Source organism: Agelaius phoeniceus, chromosome 2 (genome assembly GCF_051311805.1).
Source record: "Agelaius phoeniceus isolate bAgePho1 chromosome 2, bAgePho1.hap1, whole genome shotgun sequence".
In the NCBI taxonomy this organism is placed as follows: Eukaryota; Metazoa; Chordata; class Aves; order Passeriformes; family Icteridae; genus Agelaius; species Agelaius phoeniceus.
Genome location: NC_135266.1, coordinates 19233685 through 19255868, shown reverse-complemented (window position 1 = coordinate 19255868; position 22184 = coordinate 19233685). Strand labels below are relative to the sequence as shown.

Sequence of the window (22184 nt, the reverse complement as noted above, 5' to 3'; positions counted from 1 at the left end):
GTTTGGAGTTCTTCAGGGAATTGTATTCACAGATGAAAAAGGGACAGGTGGTGAGAGCAACAATGCTGGTTGCACGGTATGTCCCTTAACCCTCATGTTATAACATGTTATATGTAAAATTATCAAAGATATGTGAGAATTACTTGACTTTCATATTGTTAATTACTCATGAGGACACCAATGGATGATACTGCCTAATGCTGTAGGGATATCTGCCTCTCTGATGTGCATTTCAGAGTTCTCAGGCTGGGCACATGGTTGTTACCTTTCTCAGAGCTTGTGCTCTCTCTGCAGGTGGGGCTGGGACTTGGCTTCCTCCATTTGTCTACTGCATTTATTTACCATGAGCTAGAGTCAGTTCAGCACTTGCAGACTTACAGTCTCTTGAAAGCAAAAAAAGAGTTAACTCTTGGTCAGGCAACTTAAATATTATCTGAGGTCTCTCAGGACTGCAATGAGTTGATGCCATGAGCTGATATCTTTGTACTGTGCTGACCAGATATTGCTTGTTGCCTGCAGTGATAGTTTGGTTTCCTGAAGCACATGAGTTCAATGGGTGTTGTTTGGGGTATGACACTGGAGTGGTCTGTTTGTCTGTCTGATTGGCACTGGGAATTGGTAGCTGTGATTCAGTGTGGACTCCAGCCATTGGGTGGAAAATGCAAACTATGTTTTGGTTCTGACTATGTACAGCATCAGCCATGTTTCAGTGTTTATTAATGTTAATTTAATATCTTTATGCTTTTAAGCTGTTACCTATTTCATGGATATGGGATGTTGGACAGCTTTCATCCTTTTTATTTTCTGCTTGAAAACTCAAGCTCTTTCCCTGCAGCCACAAGAATTTTTTCTTCTAGGTACAATAAATAGGCTTTGTCATAACATGTAGAAGAAAGCCAAGTATTTTAGTAATTCCACATAAATATATTTTCTTGATTTTTTTTTTTTTGTTTGTGCCCTGGAACATTTTGAAGTGATTTCAGATAGTTTATCCAAATATCAAAATATCCAAATATAGCAAATATTGAGCTGTTATGGATGCCTTAGGAAGGGAGAGGATTCAGCTCAGAAACTTGCTTAACATGTTAGATCCCCAAATTAAAATGTGTGTCCTCTTTTTAAAAAGTCTGACAGACTCTAATTGTTGAGTTTTATGTTATGAGTAGGTCACTACTATTATTTTTCCCTTCCAAAAATTGAAGGATGAAAAATTCAAGTGCAGATGACAAAGGCTTTATTATCAGGTTGTTTTTCTTTCATATATGGGATATGATTAAATGTGTGCTGTCAAAAAGAGACCTCTTTAAAGCCTGATACTATTGATTACTATTTGAGACCTGCCAGCAGCATTATTACTTAATGCATAAGAAAATCTAATAGAAAATTATTAAGTTGGTGCTTTAGTTCCTCTAGTGAGAACGTTTCAGATATTCATCTCATATCGTTGCACAAATTGCTTGGCTCAAGTAGATACCACAAAATCATGTTTTAATGATTTTTTTCCTTTTTCCATCTTTTATTTTTTTTCACAGTCACATGACACAATCAGCCACATTTGAAGACCCTCGAATAGAGAGCTGCCAAATAACCCCTCCAGCCCCTCGGAAAGTGGAAATGAGGAGGGATCCTGTGCTAGGATTTGGGTTTGTGGCTGGTAGTGAAAAGCCAGTTGTTGTACGCTCAGTAACACCAGGTATGTTTTCCCCACTTGACCCCAGAAGAAAACTTTGATTTAGCCTACTAAGATGAAATGCAGCTACAAATTTGAAACTGTTGAAATATTCAGGCAGGCAAAGTAATCACAACTACTAGATATGATTTTTAGCTTTGTTTCACCCAGTGGTTTCCTTCCTCACACATTTTTGAACATTACATAAATGTATTGGCAAAAAGCCAGTTTGGAATTATTGCTCAGAGCCATTACTATTGTTTGCCTGAAAAAAGTTAACCCATTTCATTCAAGGAAAGAAGGTCTTCTCCCTGGTATCTTTATATTGGTTTGCTGTCACCTTCATTACCATTGAATCAGCATTTTCAAGAGGTATGTTGAGTTCTGAGATTAAAACTTGCATATTTTTCATTCTTACCATCACCTTCCCAAAGAAAGCTAGTTTTCTAAAAACAATATCTCTTTCTGAAAAAGAGGATGTTACTGCTGGCTTTTTTTCTTTAATGAATGCATCTGTATAACTATATGGTTAAAAGCCGGGTCAAAAGATATCCCCAAACATCTTACCTGCAGTGGAAATTAGTGAGGATTGTGATCTCTTTGAAGTTATAAGAGACCAGACCTGGGATAATCTGTTTCCCAAATCACAGGCTCCTGCTCTCTATGCTCAAAAGTCCAGCTGTTATGTAAAATTGCAGCCAAGGGCAGGGATTTGACTTTGCTCCTATTCAATATGTTCTCCAGAACCCCCACAGAGAGCAGAGGAGAGAGAGGCAAAATCGACTCTGTGAAGTTCTGATGTCATTTACCAACGTGTGTGCATTGATTACATTTGTATTGCTTTCACATGAAGTGACCAGTGTAACTAATATTTGAACCAGATCCAGACAGCTCATTTCTCTCAACGTGGCATTATTAATGTAGTTTTATTTTAAAATTTGGAAAACGTGTTTACTATGTTCTGTTCCGAGTGAATAGGAGGAAACATAAGCTCAGGACAACATTCTCCTACATGGATTTGTTCCATTTATGCAGGCTATGGAAGTGGAGTAAAGTTTTCAAAGCAAACAGGAAAGGATCAGCATTAGCTCCGTTGTTCAATGAATTGCTTTTGATGCTGAAACATTTTATTTTTAGACTTTATCTTCATAATGGTAATATGATTTGGTTTTTTATGTATCATTACTGCAGAGTGTAAAGACAAAGACTAGAGAAGATATATCTCTACAATAGGAACTGTGATGTTACATCAACTTCTGGGCATGTAAATGTGCTGAGAAACAAAGTAATATGTGCATTTTATAAAATACAGTGCACTCAATGTGCATTTCAGCAATGCCAGAATCCAAACCACATAGAAATATACATGACTGATTGTCTATTCAGACTAATGCTAAATATTCATGTCTAACTGAAAGCAGCAATGCTTTTGGATGTACCCATGTTCATCAAGTGGTAGGAATCCAGCAGAAAAGAGATTTCAAGCAGCTGGGGTATAAAAACTTTCTGTCTCCAACTAAAGAAAACAGGTCTGCTTTGCCTAGAATGGAAAAAACATAGGAGAGACCTGTGAATGACATTCAAATACATGAGTGATGTTTCATAGGAAAGAGGAATAAGATGTTCTCTGGCGTTACTTTGCCTGGGACAGGAAACAACATATTGCAACCAGGAAGATCTGGTATATTTACCATGGGAAAAGACTTCCTGTTCTTAACAGTAGATAAACAGGATCATTTTTTCACAAGAAAAGAAATCCTTCTCAAGGTGGTCTTACAAAGTATCAGACAAACATTGATCAAGGGTGATTAAAATATGGTTGATCACACCTTAAAGGGTGCATAAGTTCATGGCTTATGGGTCCTTTTGGCCCTTCAGAAAACTAAGCCCTTAGTTTAGGTGGTTAGATTCAGGCTTAGAACTTGAGAAACTTCAATAGAAGCTTCTAAACCACTAGCTTGCAAGATTTTCCTGGCGAGGGAGTACTGGTAACGTCAGAAATAATGTAAAAATGTCATTAGCTGAAGAAAAAATACACTTGTAGTATATGAACAATGTTATCTGTGTGTTTACAATGGTCTGCTAACCTGTGCTCTTTTTTTTTCTTTCTTCATTTGTTGGCAGGCGGCCCCTCTGAAGGAAAGCTTATACCAGGGGATCAGATCATAATGATTAATGATGAGCCAGTCAGCACTGCTCCAAGGGAGAGAGTCATCGACCTTGTCAGGTAGTGGATGTCCTGTCACTTAAACTACAAACCCAGACTTATTGCCTTGTGCAGTCATTCAGTAGTACAGCAAGTCTTGCCTTCCCATGGCTGAGGAAAGAGAAAATAATTGTTATAAATGTTATAAAAGTTATAATGAAGAATGATGAATTACTTTAGTATTAAAATGAAGTGTCCTCTTAAAATGTCATCTGAGTAGCTGAAAAAGTATAAAAACATCCAGGAGTAGCTCCAAAGTACTTGGGTATCAAAAGAGGAATAGTATTTTCCTGGTATTAATTTTTTTGGTATGGATTGTTGAAGAGATTATTCCTGAAGCATGGAGCTCTAGTCACTGTTGCATTACTGTTCGTTTTTCACATGAAGAAAGTTAAGTCAGATTTGTCTTATGTGAAGAATAAAGAAAATGTGGTAGGGTGATTTTTGAGAGTGAATGAATGCATGTTAAGTATATAGAGAAGCTCAAAAAATGTTTATATGGAATGCAGGTAGGTGAATTTGTGTGAAAGAAGCAGGCAGAAAAGAGAAGAAGACAGAAAACTAGACCAAAAAAAAGTGGCTGGGGATAATACAAGAAAAGATAAATGTCAGTATTTGTAATGGGATGTAGAAGGAAAAGAAGGACAGTGACTGATAAATGCTAAGGATATAGAAAAAGATGTATTGTGATTCATATAATAAATTTTGCTTTTGGAGTAACAAGAAATGTTAGTGCATTGCACAGAAAAATGGCAAGTAACTAAAAAAATAAACTTGAGAATTAATAACTTAAATTCCAGTAGCCTAATTGATGTACCTGTGCTGGAAATAGCTCAGGAGAACAAAATATGATGCAAAAACCATTGAACAGCGCCCAGTTTTGTCTCTGTATTCTTCCCATTGGTGTAAACTCTGAATTGTGGGTCTTGTTGATTCCTGAGAGATGCTCAGGTTTTAATGGTACAGGTACCTCTTCTCAAAAGTTAGAGCTATCGGTATTTTCACTGTTACCTGTGTAATTTTGAGAAGTCACATTTGTTTACAGAAATTTGGCCAGGAAGTGCCACAGCGGTTGTAGTCCTCCTGCAAACGGCTGCTCGTTTGCTGGGGATTTAGCTGAAAGAATGTCCAAAGATGGTACAGAAATGGTATAAAAATGCCAGCAATGCTGATAGCCTTCATCTGTGTCAGGTGGGATTAAACTATATTTTGAGATTTTCTTCAAAAAGGTGTTAACCTGCAAGTCAACTAACAAACGAAACATGCTAAGAGCTTCTTGTGATGAGTAGACTCCTTAAACTGAAAGAACTGTCCTGCTCCTAATAAAGTTCTGTCTTGTGCTCTGTTTTGACTATTGGTATAAGCCTCCAAAATGGTCTTATTTCTGAGGTCTTAGTTTCTCAATAAAGCAGTAATATTGTCTTCTTCATTCTTTCCCTGATTCTTTGATATTAAGCTAAGTTAGGTTCTCTAGCTCATTTTCTGCTTCTAGCAATATGTAGTAATAACAGCAAGGAAAACAGACTGATTAGACCTGAGACAAACTTAAATTTATTGTATAGTTGATTCTCTGTCTGCCTTCAAATGAAATACTCAATTAGAATGTCACCCTTCCCAATTACATCGACTACATAAGTAATGTCAAATTAAGCGTTGTTTCATTCCAGGGAAAGCTTTAGGTGATGCTTTTCCTATACTGTAATTCTACCTCTGCTCTCAAAAGCTGTACACTGTTGGGATTTTGACAGAGACTCATTCTTTGATGAAATTTGGAGTGAAATATATTGGGGTTGTATGTTACAGCATTTGAAAAGAGCTTTCTTTTCATGCCAGTGGGCATGCCTGGAATGACTAGACACTGTCAATGAGCAGTCCTGACACCACGGCAGAAGCAAGTCTTTACACCAATGAAATAGTGAATCTCTTCTGTATAATTGAAGGTTTTCATATGGGCTAGATACATTTACAACTTTTCAATGCATCTGTATTTTTCAACGTGCACGGGAGAAGTTTTGAAATCTTGTTTTCCTGCAGGTAGCAGCATGTCAGTTGTCGGCAGTGAGGGTGTTTTAAATGCATGGGTTACACAATGGGCATAATCACAAAAGCATAGAAGAACTGAGAGGAGACTTCTGGAGGTCATCCAGTCTAACCTCTTGCTCCAGGCCAGGTAGTATCAAAGTTAGATGTGGCTGCTCAGCACTTGCCTAATCAAGTCTTTAGTATCTCCAAAATATGGCGATTTCACAACCACACTGGGTAGATGTTTCAGTTCCTAACCAGTGGCCTTTCAAAAACACATGAGCCAACTTCTTCATCAGGTTTGGATGCATCCCATCTAGGCCCATGGACTCATGAGTGTCACTCTTACCTAAGCAATCCCTAATTCAGCCTTTGTCTGCCTCCGTTCCCTAAATTTTGTCACTGAGCTCAGGGACCAGGGTAGCAGACCTTGCCACTAAAGGCCAAAGCCAAGAAAGCATCAAACATCTGAGCTTGTTCAGTATCCTTCATCAGGTTACCCCCTCAATTTAGTAGTAAGTTTGTACTTCCCTTGGCTTTCACTGCTATTGTGGTTGTAGAGACAGACCCTTCTTTTATCCTTAATCCATCCTGGATAGTTTCAGTACTAACTGAGCTTTGCAAACCCTATCCCTGCCTGGCCAGGCACAGCTTCTCTGTTTCTCCTGGGTAACCTGTCTCCATTTTCATCTCTGATCTCTTTCCATTTTGCACTGGGTCTTGTTCAGGCTTTCCCTGTGGAGCCACACTGGTGTCCTGCTTCCTTGCAGATTGGAATAGACCATTCTGGAAGAGGCTCTCTGCTCTGGCCTTTCAGAACTGCATCCCAAAAGGACCTGCTTGCCAGTGCCCTGAACAAGCTGCAACTCTGATTTTAGACTGGACTCCTCTTTCTCTTTTTCTTCAGGATCTTAAACTGTACTCTGTTGTGGCCACTGCAGCACGTTAATGAGAAATTGATATTCCAACACTATTTTTTTCTGTAGTCTCTTGCTGATTGGGTATAACAAGGTATATTTTACATTCATGTGAAATTCAATGCCTATTTTTATGCAGTTTTCCCTCAAAGCTTTTTGTAAAGTTGGCAAGCAATTTGTCATTATAACTGCAGGGAGTACGGAAAAAATCTACTTTCAAAATACTGATATAAAGATCATAGCATGTCAAATAGAAAAAAACCCAAATTGTGTAAGAAAAGAAAAGGGCAGATTTCACAACCAGGTGAGCATCAAACTTCACCAGGATTAGGGAAGTCCAAAACTTCCAAGCAAAATACACTTAAATGTTAGATGTTAAGTCAAACTTGAATGTTAAACAGTTTTTAATGAAACACAATATTTTTTTTCCAATAAAACATTGTCAGAAAATTAACTTGTGAAAAGAGCTATGAGCTTGAAGAAAAAGAAAAGGATGAGGCAATTCCTGCTTTCTTAAAAAAAATTCAAAACTTTCAAAAATTTTTAAAAAAAATTCAAAAAATTCAAAATTCCACCAAAAATGGTAACTGAAAAATGTCAATTAAATCTTTTTTTGTTAGGAAAATGCATATCCCTAACCAATAAATTAGCTTTATTTCTAAATTTCCCACAAAATAAATGAGAGTAATTTCTTTTAGATCATTTTTTTTCTTCAGCCTTTTTCCTATCAGCTCCAAATTCATTGTCTAACTGTTACCCCTACAGGATAAGAAATAGATAGACTAGTTTTTCAAGAAAGTCCCTTTTTTGTAATGGTTTTACTACAGGAAAATTCAAGAAGTTAAATGCAATGTATAATACAGAAATTTTCCTATTGGCTTTTTATTACATTGTAATATTTTAATTATGTGTGGGCTTTTTAAACATTCATTACTGAAAATAATCTTCCTTAAGTAGAAAACTGTTATAGCCACTTCTGCTGACTCCAGGGGGTACTGAGCAGGAACCTGGTGAGAGATTTTCTTTTGTTTTTTTAAGAATGAGGGACAATCTTGTATCCTAGGAAGTCTTAGGTCTGGAGATTATCAGGGATATTCATTATAAATATCCCCTGTAGGTCATTCTGATCCATTGAATTCTTTTGGCTCTGCTTTACTGGCAACACTTAATTAGTGTTCAAGTTGTCCTTTGAAAGCCAGGGTTGCAGAAATATGAATCAAGTGTGGTTTGCAGACAAAATCCATTTGGACTCATTATTTCTGGGTGCTGTTCAATGGCTTTTGCACCATCTTTTGTTCTCCTGAGCTATTTCCAGCACAAACTCAGAAGTCATGTTTATGGTTTCCCTTGCAAAGAGAGGTCAGTTTTATGAAAGTCACTTGAGGCTGTGGTCAAGATGAATTCCATTCAAGACAGACAGTTACAGAACTTTAAAAAGAGGAAGAAACAAAATCACTTTTCTAAATGTAAGCTTCAAGTCAAGGCAAGTAGCAAGTGAACAGAATACAAAGGATATATTTGAAGTGCAGTCAGTTCAAAATTTATCAGGAGCTATTTATGTTGGATTTATTTTGCTGCTGATATGGATTCTGTGAGTTATAGCTTTTCACACATGCTTACAATAAGTATTTTGAGGTACCATTGATGTCATGGCACAATGGAGCAATTTTTTCCTTATATGACAGTGAGCAACAATGCAACACTGACATATTAGAATGTATATGAGTGTATGGTATCAATTAATTGGTTGCTCAGAAGTTCATGTATCTCATTATCATTGGTTAATGTTATATTTTTATCTTTTAAGAATCAGCTTAATCAACCCTTTTTTTTGAAACAAAGAAAAACATCTAACAAGTAATTTGCCTTATTAGCTGTTCATGGGCAACTCCTATATCATTAATAACTTGTTTTTCTTAGATTGCACCGAGTAGGCATTAGTCTACAAGGATCCCAACTTATGTAAACTGTCTTTTTATTTAGCAAGGTATTTTACTGAAATTTTAAGTGACACACAAGTGTACTGCTTCCTCCATAAACCAAACAGTGAGTAGTGGCATGGCAGTGGTACTTTGTTCACACTTTAATTAAAATAGTTATCCAGGCTACCATCCAGGAGAAATTGGCATCTGAGGAGGGTAATCCATCTGAAATGCTTGTTTTGGAAAAGATAGCCTGTTGCAGAAAGCTTTATTGACTTAAGAAGAAGAACAGAAAAGTATTTTTAAGTAGAAACCTGACTTGTAGGTTGCTAAATTAGGCTAGATTAGTCCATTCCTTGCACCTGTAACAGCAGTAAATCAGTATTTGATATCCTCTGGAATTCCACTAAAATACTTATATTGCAAAGTGAGAAATTAAAAAGGTGAAATTCTTTAAGGGCTTTTATTTCTTGTTGGCTCTATTTTCTATTTAAGAGAAATTACTCAAAAACATCTCTGAAATAACTCTTTCTTTGGCATGTTAATGTCACAGCAAGTTTTCATCAAGAGGATCTAGAGGATTCTTTCAATTCTGCAGTAGAATTTATGATTTAATGGTGTATTGCCATAAGACTGGAGAAAAGGAACCCTCCAGGATTTTAGGCTACATGTTGCATTTTAAGTGCTAACATGAATTTAATCAATACTGATCCTTCTCACCATCATTGTGAAATGAATGAGGATTCTTTTACTCCCATTTGACTCTGTGTGTGCCAGGGAACCACTTTTCCTACTCTGCATCCTCAGAGCTAAATGCAAGTGTAAAAGGGAGCTCGGTGACAGTGCCTGTCATCATCATCATCTTGCAGCAGCTGAAAATGCCTCTTTTCAAATGTTCCTGGATGTATTTTAGACAGTTTCTTATACTGGATGAAGTAATTTTGGTGGACTTACTATTAAAGATATTCTTTCTTCATCAGCATCATAGAGAAAAAAATCAAGCATATTAAGCTATTATCTATGATACTGCTTAGCAACCATGAACCTTGAAAACTGCTTTTTCTGAAAAACCAGTCATGCAGACATTTTAATTTGAAGGTACTCCCAGTTCAGTAAATGAATCTGGAGGCTGTACCCACTTTGTGTCAGGCCCTGATTGATGAATTGCTAGTGTTTTAGGTTTTAAACACATAATGGGGAACAAAGGGACAAAATGTTGGACCAAGTGATCTGTCAGAGTTTTACAAGTGCCATCAATGGAGATAAGGTTTTTGCCATTTAATTAGCTGCATCTGATCAGCTAGCCCATGCAGGGAGCTCAGAGTCAGGATACTAGAAGTCAGTTCCTCTCTGTCTTGAAGGGTATTGTTAGATATGTATCTTCTATCTTTTGAGGTGTTTCTGCAACGTAATACAGAGATAACTGGATCATACTTCAAATTGGCTCTGAATCTGTGAGAGTACACATTTAATATTATCTCATTTATCTTCTTTTCTGGGCTGCTGTGGTGCTTCTTGTTCTTGAGCTAATATATTGAAGGCTAATTCAGGTTTCTCCAGATTTTAATTACTAATCTGCAATAACATTTCAGAAATGCTCACCCACCTTTTCAAAGGCCTGTAAGAGCTGAAAGCTGTACAGAGATATTAATTGTTATTGTTAAAATCAATGCCAACTATGGACGTTGTTCTCTTTTAAATCCATCGTATCTCTCAAAGAATGCAGTGTCATATCCTTGCTTATTCTTGGGAGAAAGTTGACTGACATGGTTTAGAAAGGTTTGGCCTTGATAATTTAGATGCTGTGAGTGCTGAGATCTTAATTTGTTGTGTACACTTAATTTTCTTTTTGTGTTAACCACGCTGAATGGCTCTCAGAGTCAGCAAGTGTAGGCCCTTTTTTGAAATTTCAAGGCTGATGTGTCATCTGTTTGAAATGTTGTGCCATCATCTCACTCTGTTCTCTAGAAAAAGGAGTCAGCCGTGATGAATTTCAGGTCAGCTGTTCCTTAACAAGTTGCTTTATGGAACGCGAGGACATGAATGGAGATATGGAGCAGCTGTGCCCAAAACACAAGTAACTGTACTGATTGGTTCTTCAGATGTGAACCAGCAAATGTTGCTCTCATTAGCTTGTTCTGATGAGCTTATTACTTCTCATCCAACTAAACAAAAGTGTTAGCTTGTCCAAATGGAAGATTTGCTCTAAAGCCAAAGGCACTGATGTGAATGTTTCAGAGTAATTGTTTCCATGTAAAGTCATTCTAATGAACACCCAGATTTGATTTTATTATGAATTAATGCTTCCATGTGATGAATTACCTTTATATTGCATGCTCTGCTATAGATGTTTATCCTTCTTTGTACTGTTTATGCGAGCCTCGTGCATCAAAGGATTACATCTGGTTGGAATATGGAGCAGGAGGTAGCTAAAAATCTCCCATCCTGTGTTTGGGGTAGGGAAGGTTGGAGAGTAGGAGTCAAACTACTGCAATTGCAAGGTTTCTCTTTCCCAGATGCATTATAAGTCTCTTTTGAAGTGACATTTCCAAATCCTCAAAGACAATGTTGGGCAAGCCAGCCCCTTACATTGTGCTGTTTGTACTTGAATGTTCTGTGGATGCCTTGAAGACATTACAACAGGACAGCGACACTTACACAGGTTTATTCACTGTGAAATTTAATCAGCAGAAAGTAGAAGTCAGGGAGAAACACAAGCCAGAGACAGTTTCAGGAGCTGCTTGGGAAACACCAGACTCTGCAGAACAGTTTCTGGGACTGGGGAAGCAGTATAGACTGACAGGAGAGGATTGTGCCATGCACCTGGGGCTGCCAGCATGGCGTGGCTGTGAAGTAGGAAGATGATAGAGATGCCTTCACCACTGCATGCACAGAGCTCACAAAGTAACTGTCCTTACAGAAGTGTCTGTCTGCCCTCACTGGGAAGTTTACAACTCCCTTATCCTGCCAGTCAGTTGCTGACTAATTCAGCATATACACATTAGCTAATGAAGCTATTGTAAGGGCAAAACATAGCCATTTCTGAGAAGACATGATGGTTGTGTGCCTGTGATGCTTTGGGAAGGCTTTCACAATGTGACTTTTCCCAGTGACAGCATCAGCATTCCCTTTTATCCTGAGCCAGTGCTGGCTGTATGAATCACAGAAATTAACTGGTTTTCATCTGCTGTCTAAATAGCTTCAGGATGACAGAGAAGTAGTTCTTTAAAACACTGATATGTAGGTTGCATTGTCAATAAAGTGGCTTGTAGTTTCTCTGAATTATACCAAAATGCTGCATTTTGATAGAAGGATGGCAAAGGTGATGTCAAGAGCTGAGAGGCAAACATGACATTTTTATGGTTTTGTAAGTTGACCCTTGGAGACTTCTGTCAGCTACAGGTATGAGAGAAAGGCATTTGCATCGCCTCCTTATAAGGAATGCTGTTTTGAAGGTGGCAGTTTTACATGCACCAGTGTTCATAGGAGGTAAAAGGCAATTTAAACTGCTGAGAGAGATGGGTGAAAGGACTGTGACCATTTTGCAATGACTTGTATTCCACCAATTTGAAGTATCTTTAAAAACCTTGACAGGTTTTTTCCCCTGTCAAGGTGGAAGCAGTATTCCCTGGGGTGGGAAGGACATAAGGAGAGTGACTGTAAATGAGTAAAACTCTACTCAGAGAAAAATGTCATGAAGAGGTGTTGTTACTCCATGATCCACTGCTATAACAGTATAATTTCAATGAATTGCGTAATGGAAGCTGAATCAGGAGTCCCTGAAGATGACAAAATCTTCTTTCTCTAGCTCTGTGGCATGCTGATGCTGTCTCTTCCTGGTTCTCAGAGTTTATTTTTACTTTCACAATTCTATTTATTTTCTAGGTGACACTTAAGTCTATAAAGTGAAATAAAATGAAGAATGGTGCTTCCTGAAGCTGGGTGTGTCTGTAAGGTGGTGGTCCCTCAGAACATTAGGGTTCACTTTCACTTCCATTTCATGTTCCTTCTCTCAAAGCAATGTTGCCTTTCAATCTGCCAAAAATATCTTAGGGATGTCAGTGCTTGAAACCTACCACCTGTAGTTTGTCTAAGGAGTTGGAAAAGCACAAAAAATAGTAGAAATGAGAAAGTACCTAAGTGAATACTTAACAGTTAAACTAGATTGGAAGGGGCAAAGAGACAAAAAGGTTGAGATTCAATATAAGAACAAAGTTCTTCACCCAGAGAGTGACTGGGCACTGGAACAGGCTCCCCAGGGAAAGGGCCACAGCACTGACCATGACAGAGTTCAAGAAGTGTTTGGACAACGCTTTCAGGCACATGGTGTGATTCTTAGGGTGGTCCTGTGCTGGCCAGGAGCTGGACTTCAGTGCTCCTTGTGGATCATTTCCAACTCAGGAAATTCTGTGTTTATATGATTCTCTGAATCCTAGTCCAGTAGGTTAGTTAAAAGGGGAAGAGAACAGTTTTACATATTCTGACTCATTAGTCCCCAAAGTGAGATTCTTCAGTTAAATATTACCACTGATTGGAATGACTGGGTCACAGTGGGACGACGTCAAAGGAGAAAAACAGTTTCTCATTAATCTGAAACAAAAACTAGTAGAAGCTAGTAGAAAATAAATATAGCTAAAAATAAATTAATTCTAAAAACATTGAATGCTTCAAAAGGCAGTTTAATGTGATAGATTTCTCTGGGATTTATTAGTCAGCTTTTCCTTTATTTCTGATGTGACAAGTGATCATCTGTAATTTATTACAGGTAACACATAACAAGCAGTGTAAGAAAAGTATTTTAGCTACTACTTTAGCTTTTCTAGGCTTTTTTTCCCATAGACATAATTTTCTGTTTGACTTTTTGCTTGACTTTTAACAACCGAATCTTCACAAACCTCCTGAAAGTAGCAACAGGAAGAGAGGAAAGACAAATGGTGTATTTCAAAGCAGGTGACTTACAAATTACATTGGCATTAGTCTTGCTTTGGCTTTGTTTGAGAAACAAAGAAGCTGGTTCTGAGAAACCAAGAAGTTAGAATATTGAACTAGAGACTGCAAATACCAAAGGAGAGACTGCAGAGATAAAACCAGATTGCCATCAGCCTATGCTTCCCCAAAGGCATATTTCTTACATATTATGTGCTGAAATGTTAATTGTTCTTTTAGCTCCTATCCCTCCTCATGCCAACTAAAGCTTCATATATTTTACTTACTGCACAAGGGAAAATCCCTGCAGTCCACTGTCTATATTGTTAAATAAAGTAATTCAGTTTGATTGGAGGTTTAGTTAAAACCACATTTGCTCAGCTTATGAATCAAACAAGACTCCAGGAGAGGCAAAGGTCTTGTCATCTTGTATCATGAAACTTACCCATTTTATGATCACTTCAGCTTTTCAGCAGGACTGTTACTCCAAAAACACTGTGCAAAAAAGGCAGTTCTTTTGTAGAAGAAATTGGTTGCTACAGCAATTGGAAATCCTTTAGGTCATCTGTATTTCATAAAAACCATAGGAATCATCAGGTTTAGTCATTACACTGAAATCTTCATTCCATACTTCATCTTTTCTTCTCAATATTATTTTCTGTGTGTCATTTAAATGTGCCAGAGACTTAAAAGGAAAATATCATCTGCCCGAGTTTATCAAGAGAAATAGGAAAAACTCTCCATGCTGGAAGACAGCAAAAAATTAAAACAATTAATTGAGTTCATAATCAATATTCTTTTTAATTTTTTATCTTGTGTCATTCTCCTTACTGCTCAATTTTACATGGAAATTATACTTTTGTGACCAGAAATACCCTTTTGTTCTGCATTTCATCTGACATTCTATTTGTGTTCAAAGACTTTAATTAAATATTAGGACAATTGCATTAGTAAAGATACTGCTTCCTTTTCCCCCTAAAAAGTACTGAATCAATTTCTTAGTGTTCTACACCAATTACAGTCATGTTGCAGTGTCCAGCAGATGGCTTGAGTTCATCAATAATTCATTCAAACTGCCATGGATTTAAGGAAGGAACTGTACCACACTGACATATGAGAGAGGAAGAAAATTCAGCACATACTTTAGCAACCATGGTTTTTTTGGGCAAAGAGGAAATTTATCCATAATTTATGCTCCCAGATATATAGACTGAGGATACAGTTTGCTAATGTAAGACTTAGGATTGTTTATTGGACAAATAACATGCCATAAGCATGCAGTGTATATTCTACATTTGTATGCAGGCATTTGCACATATTTGTGTGTATGTGTGGAGAGAGAGGAATATGATTCATAAAGCTCTATTATAATGGATTTGGGATTTATGAGTTACTTAGAAACAAGATCCTGAGGTTCTGCAGCTCATGTTACCCAAAATCTTGTCTTGACATTTTAAATGGTTTGTCATGACCATTTTACACAGTTTGTACAGCCAAGCTTTTATAAGGAGAGTTGCTTAGACAGTTTTAAAATATTTCTTTGAAAGATTTCCTTTATCTCAACCTAAAAGTGATAAATAAAAGGTGCAAATTCTACCATGTCATTGTGGTTCTCTCCAGTAGAAAAAAAAATCATGTTTCATTTATTTTTTACAAGAAAAATACACGTTAAAATGGGGATAGATGTGGACAGAGGGGATTTTTATAACACCTATAATTTTATGAGTATTACTAGTTTTATGGGGTTCATAGGATATACAGGTTACCTATGGGGAGAGAGAGGGAAAGAGAGAGAGGTACTGCATACATTTTGCCAAATATACACAATACACTTAATTTGATCCCTTTGGAGATTATCTCACCTACAGAAGAGGCTGCTATCATGAGGCTTTTGTAAGTAAGACAGCAACTGGAACTCCATTTCCTGTGAGAGGCTGAGGAGTTCAAGTTCAGGAGGGCAAACTGGAGGTCATGGCAAAGCTGGTACTTAAGGATGATAAAATAAGCACATCATAGAGCAGTTTGTATTGGAAGGGACCTTAAAGATCATTTACTTCCAACCTCCCACAATGGCCAGGGACATCTTCCACTAGATCAGGTTGCTCAGAGGCCCTTCCAATCTAAACTTGAACACTGCCATGGATGGGGCATCCATAGCTTCTCTGGGCAACTTATTCTAGTGCCTTACCACCCTGTAGTAAAGAATTTCCTCCTTGTATTCTAAACATAGTTGTCTTAGTTAAAAATCTCTTGTCCTGTTGCAGCAGGCCCAGCTAAACAATTGGTCCCCATCTTTCCTAGAGGCCTTCTTTAATTTACTGGAAGGTGCTATAGGGTCTTACCATAGCCTTCTCTTTTCCAGGCTGAAGAATCCCAATTCTCTCCTTCTGTCTTAATAGCAGAGGTGCTCTGGCACTGTGATCATTTTTGTGATTCTCTCTGGACCTGGGTCTTTGCACTTCTAGCTGATGGAACCACTGTCATGTGGCAATAGCTGGTGAAATTCCAGAAGTTCAGAAATTTAGGGAAAGGAGCTTTGAAAGTTGTGTGCTGGCACAAGGGAGGTGCTGTTTCCCGGTGTAGTGTGTTGAATATGGCCTCTGGTAGTAAAAACTTTGTTTCAGAAGAAGGCTGGCCAAGGTGAAGTGCATGGTGACTGTGCCTGTTGCTCAGAGCAAATGGATTAAAGTGATATCGAGACCATTCCTCTCTAGATCCCCTTGGCTCACATAATGAAGCTCAGCCTAGGATGAAACTACCAGAGACTGTTAAGATACAGCAGTTCGTGCCTCAGCTTGCCATGGCATTAAATAATTCATTGAATCTGACCTTTCAGAGCAGTACATTGTAGGTAATAGAATGAATATAAAATGGATATAAAAAGAATAAGAATATCAAGTGGGAGTAGGTAGGCAATATAAATTTTATGTATAACCCTAGAAGGTCTGCAGTGCTGTCCATTCCTGAAAGTGTGCTGGTAATTGGATTTAGTTTGGGAAGAGCAGCAAAAATTAACCACAAGTTTCCCCTTTTATGAGATTCATAAGAAACTCAGCCTAGTTAGCTTGCTGCAGGACAGATCAAGACAGTTTTATCTGAACAAGGAAAAATTGGGATAGCAGGTATCTTTTCAGCTTGATAAAAGAGTCCAGTCTAGTCCTAAGAAACCACAGCTAATAACACTGTGAGAGATAAGAGATAGAGAGAGCTGTAGTCATTCCTCATCATTTCAAGTCTTTAAATGATAAACTTGTATCTGTTGGGAAAGATGCGCTATAGCTCAAGCATAACATAAGGCCTTTACAGAACATTTACCAACAACACTTAGCTGGGAAGCTTGGACTAACTCAGATATAAGTTGTGTGTTGGTCTTGGATCTGTGAGTGCAGCAGAGTAGTAAGATTGTTTTATCTCATACCTGAATCTGGACTTTGAGGAGTTGAATAAGCTGTACGTACTCCTTTGGTACTATCAGCCCTTTATGGGAATATGTGAGTTTTCTAGGAAGGAGGAAAAATGAGTAGTTCTCTCTTACAGCAGTGAATTTCTGCTCTTGGGCTCTTGTTCACTGTCACCCATGCCTGTGTTCTGTCTACCTGCGCTTAGTGCTGCACAGAGCCTTTCAAAGGCTTGCCCACAGCTGCATGTCTTCTGACTTGAAGCCTCACCAGATACTGATGCTAGGCAGGACATGACTTTTTTTTTTAATTATTTTTCACTTTCTTTCTTTTATTTGATTGGTGTTTTGTTTGGTTTTTGGTTTTTTGAGGTGTGTATTATTTCACTGGGGCTCATTACCTGTTTTTTCAGTGGAAGTAAAATACAGGATGACATGGAGTTACTTTTCTGGTACACAACACTGAACATACACAATTTACAGTGTATTTCAGTACTATTTTTTTTTTTCTGCATTGAGATTCTGTTTTGGCAAATACAGCTCTGAATGTCAGAAACAGTAGGAAGAAGTAATAATTTGCTTTGTTTGTACTGTGGCTATGACTGATAAGGCATGACTGCCTTAATCTGATAGGATTTACTGATCTAAAACTTTTTTTTATTCAAGCAACAGTTTATTTACTAATCCCTTTATTAGAAAGATGATGTTTTATCAAAGGCCAGTGTGCAATAACTTCTTTGAATAGCTACTGTACATTTTAAAAATATTTTCATACTCTTCAATATATTCCACAGAAATTATAGTCTATTGACTAAATACTAAACTTGAGGAAAATATTCTAATATTTGCTTGTGTAAGTATTTGATAGATGTTTTTGAACAGTTAAATTGTTTCAAAAAATAATATTTGGATTTTTAATTGTCTGCTGTCTTCACAGTACTCTCCTCATGACAGATTACCCATATCTCCATGAGATTTTTTCTTTCAGCTGCTGCTGTAGAATAATTATAGTATTTTTGTATGTATGTCATTAACAATGAGGAGAAAAAAAAATGCTCTTATCAAGGTTTTTCATTTAGATACCTAATATATGAGGCAGGACACCATGAATTTCCCAGTAGGTGCCCATAGTGGACTATTTTGTTATTTCAAAGAAGGTAATACTATTATAAACATGGACTTTTATGACTAGCTTAATTTCTAAAGATAAGCATCAGTGGCTCTTCCATCAAAAATACATTTGTTAAGATAATTGTTTAGCAATACTCTTATTATTGTAAATGGAGCGATAAAATACAGCAATTTATAATTATTAAGCATAATACAGAGAAAGTAATAGTGTTGTTTCACTCTATCCTGCCAGTGCCAAATCTGTTAAAACCCCTGGGTGTTAAACACTCAAGTGCAAATAAAGCAATTCTACAGCTTTGTAAATTAACTATTTTTTGTTTACCAAAGATACATGGTGAATTTGTTTTGCAGGCACAGAGAATAATGCCTGGGCTTTTTTTTAAGGACAGCTCTAAACATGATTAATACCTTGTGTGTTGAACCTATAAATGCTGAGTCCATAAATATAAATGCTAAAATGCATACTGCCTACTTCTAGAAATGCTTATATTTTGCTATCTGACAAGACGTTCCTACTTGCTTAAGGATCTGTTAAGGGAAAATTTGACAAAGGTGTTTTAAAAGTGGCAGGAAAGGGGTTGCTTTGCTGCTTGTCGTGCTTTTGTGTGGAATTTTCCTGGAATGGAACAATGGAGCAATGTTCATTCTCCAGCAACATGACTGATACAAAGCCTGCTGAAGATGATGGTAATCTTTTGGTGGATTTCAGTGGTGTTTGAATCAGACTGTTTAATGACTATCCCATGAACGGCTTCTAGTGGTTCTACTTGTAGCCTCCTAATTTTAAGATACAGCTGACAAATGGTGGAATAACAGGCTTTAATAAAATGTTTCCTTATTTGATCTAGGGTAGTTCAAGGGATATGCCATTCCCAGTGATAACCCATGCCAGCCTCTGCAGGTCCCTTTCCCATCACCCTCCCTTCTCTGAAACTCTGTGCTTAGTAAGCCACTGTTAATTTTTTTTCAGAAAACACAACATGAAAATTAGATATTTCAAGTAGACCAGACTCATTCTTAAGGTAATGTTATATGTTGCAAAGCAAAACCATAGAGGAAAGAGACACTGGGAGAGTTTTTAGAGTATGAGGTTTTATGACAGTAGAAATGACAACAAATGACGGTTGTGAATAAATCATAGTATCATAGAATGGCCTGGGCTAGAAGGGACCTCCAAGATCATCCAGTTACAACCCCCCTGCCATGAACAGGCACATCTTTCCACTAGACAAGGTTGCTTAGAGCTCCATCCAACCTGGCCTTGAACACTTCCAGGGATGGGACATCTCCAGCTTTCCTGTGCAACCTATTCCAGTGCCTTACCACCCTCAGAATAATGAATTCTTCCTAATATCTAGTCTAAACCTGGTCTCTTTTGGTTCAAAGCCACTCCCCCTTGTCCTGTCACTACATGCCTCTCTCCATCTTTCTTGTAGGCTCCCTTCAGGTCTTGGAAGGCCACAATCAGGTCACCCCAAAGCCTTTTCTTCTCCAGGCTGAACAATCCCAATTCTCTCAGCCTTTCTCCACAGGAGAGGTGCTCCATCCCTCTGATTATCTTGGAGGCCTCCTCTGGACTTGCTCTAACAGGTCTACATCCTTTCAGTGCTTGGGATCCCAGAGCTGGATGCAGCTGTCCATAAGAACAGAGGGCATACCCTCCCTCACCCTGCTGGCCATGCTGCTTTTGATGCAGCCCAGGACACGTTTGGCTTTCTGGGCTACAAGTCCACATTACCAGGTCAAATCCAGCCTCTCATCTACAGCCCCTCAAGTCCTTCTCAGCAGGGCTGCCCTTGATCTGTTCACTCCCCAACCTGTAAATGAAAACATACAGAGGTTTAAAATGTTTGTGTTTGTTCTGTGCCTCAGTACAATGGTCTGTGTACTGATGTTCCTACGATTTTTTCACTGCATGGCTTTATGTTTGAAGCAATTTCATATCAGCATCTCTGGGGCAGGGTGCAGGGGCTCATGGGCTGCATAGTTTGCAACACCCTTCAACATCACTTGCTAGCTAAAACAGAAAAAAATAGTGTTGTTTTTTTTTTTACGTAGGACCTGATTAAAAAAGCAAGCATCTTGAAATCCTTTCTCTGTTTCATTCATGAGTCTAAATTAAACTGTTAGGCACTTTGTTATGAGTTATGGTATTCAGGTGAATGGACAAAAATCCCAGTGTTGTTTCAGTGGAAAAGCGTGGTCATGTTGACTGCAGAAAGCATAAAATCATGAGCTCAGAAAGACCAAGAATGCAAGAACAGAAGCTGGAAGTTTATCATAGCTGGCATCATGGCTTTGAAGTCACGGTAGGCTTTGATACGCCATTATTCAATGCATGAGTTTGACAGCACTGAGATAAACTTTCTGATATAAATCAGTGCATCTTCTTTTCCCTGAGGCTGTTTTACTATGAAAAGAGGTTAGAGGGGGAGAAAAGGGTGATTGTGCCTTTGCCACATCCCTCCTAATTTTTGTCTTCATCCTCTTCCTTACAAGTGTTATGTAGTTTGACCATTTATCTGATGGACTGCAATAACTACCTTTATCTCATTATCACTACCATCTTCTCTGTAATAATGGGAAAGTTTTTGAAATCAAATTTCATTGCTTTTCATGTTTCTTCTTTTACTTTCCGTAAGTTAGTTGGTTTAATTTTCCAGGTATCAGTACAGTGCTAGAGATGAAAATACAAAGCAGGCTGCATCAGAAATGCCTCAGTTTCAAATTCTGACCTATTAAATTAAAACTTCAATAAGTAAAAGAAAATATGTTTTTAATTGATAACACCCTTCTTTACAGCACATATTGTCATGTGGTTTGCAGTGAACTAATTTTCTTTCTTGAACTAAGCATTTTGTGCAGAGAAAGTTCATTCTATTCAGAACTTACCATTATATAATTCCATATAACAAATACATTGGTGATGATTGCTGAAGATCAAGAGAACTTTGATGAGTAGCAAATGTCAACAAAAAACATCAATACTGTCTGTACCGGGTAACCTGTGAATGTGAGCATTACCACAAGCTTTATGAAAAAGTTCATCACTTGCAAGAGGAAAACAACCATTTAGAAACCACCGAGCCAAAACAGATCCAAGGTTCCTCCCAAATTTCCTTTATTGCTACATGTTGTATTTGATAGACTGGTTCCAGTTGTTTCAGAGAAAGGTCAGAGAGACCACACAATGATTTGTGTATGGAATAATCTTTCTTGGGGAAGATCTTTTTCGACAACCCTTTTAATTAGAAATAGCATAAGCACTTTTTTTCCCTCCCTTGATTTTTACTGCACTTTCTGCAACAGTTCTGAATTTTCCTTAAAAAGCAGCACAATAAGAACCTAGAGGTTCTGCAGGTTCTTCCCTTCAATCATCATTGGCTGCACACATAATCAAAGACCTCCTTAATGAATATATATAATATGGATTTTTCAAGTGGAAACTATAGAGTGATCGTTGTCTTTCCATTTCCCTTGGAACAGGAATGACTGTGTGTGGATCTCACCCTTACTCTGCAAAGGGAAAGGACTCTTGTATTTCCAGAGTCTGATTAATTTTCCAAATTACTTCTTAATAATGGGTAGATGGACAGGCAGTAAATGGCATCTGAAGCAGCTGGAGTATTTTGCAGCCCAGGACACAGGGCAGCTGGGAGAGGTGCCATCCCTTCTTCCCATGCTCCCCATAGCAAGCTCAGGGAGGCAGCTTAGGGAAGAGTGACTTTGCTTTCCCCGCCTCTCCACAAGCCAGCCCTTTGGGAGTGAAATAAGAGGAGTGGCAGGTCTAAGGTCGTGTCACACAGCTGTAGGGACCCCTAAGCATCTCCAGTGGCTGGCTTTGAGTAACTAATGGCTTTGTTGTGCAGGCCATTGCAATACACAGAGCTTTTGGGACACCTGGAATTCTTTGCCCAGAACAGAACAGAAAGAGGTCTTTAGGCCTCTGCTCATGGAAGACACTGCTTTGATGTACAAGGTGGCAGCAGCAGCA

General features: G+C 38.0%; 1 protein-coding gene across 6 annotated transcripts in view; it reads left to right on the top strand.

Annotated features, from left to right (window-relative positions):
• The window catches only part of FRMPD4 (FERM and PDZ domain containing 4), a 403725-nt gene that overhangs the window by 336581 nt on the left and 44960 nt on the right, over positions 1-22184 (top strand). For all 6 annotated transcript variants that reach the window (XM_077173143.1, XM_077173134.1, XM_077173132.1 and 3 more), the window contains exons 3-4: positions 1533-1693; positions 3794-3896. In XM_077173143.1, the coding sequence (XP_077029258.1) occupies positions 1533-1693; positions 3794-3896 (264 nt within the window). The remainder of the gene's footprint in view (positions 1-1532; positions 1694-3793; positions 3897-22184) is intronic.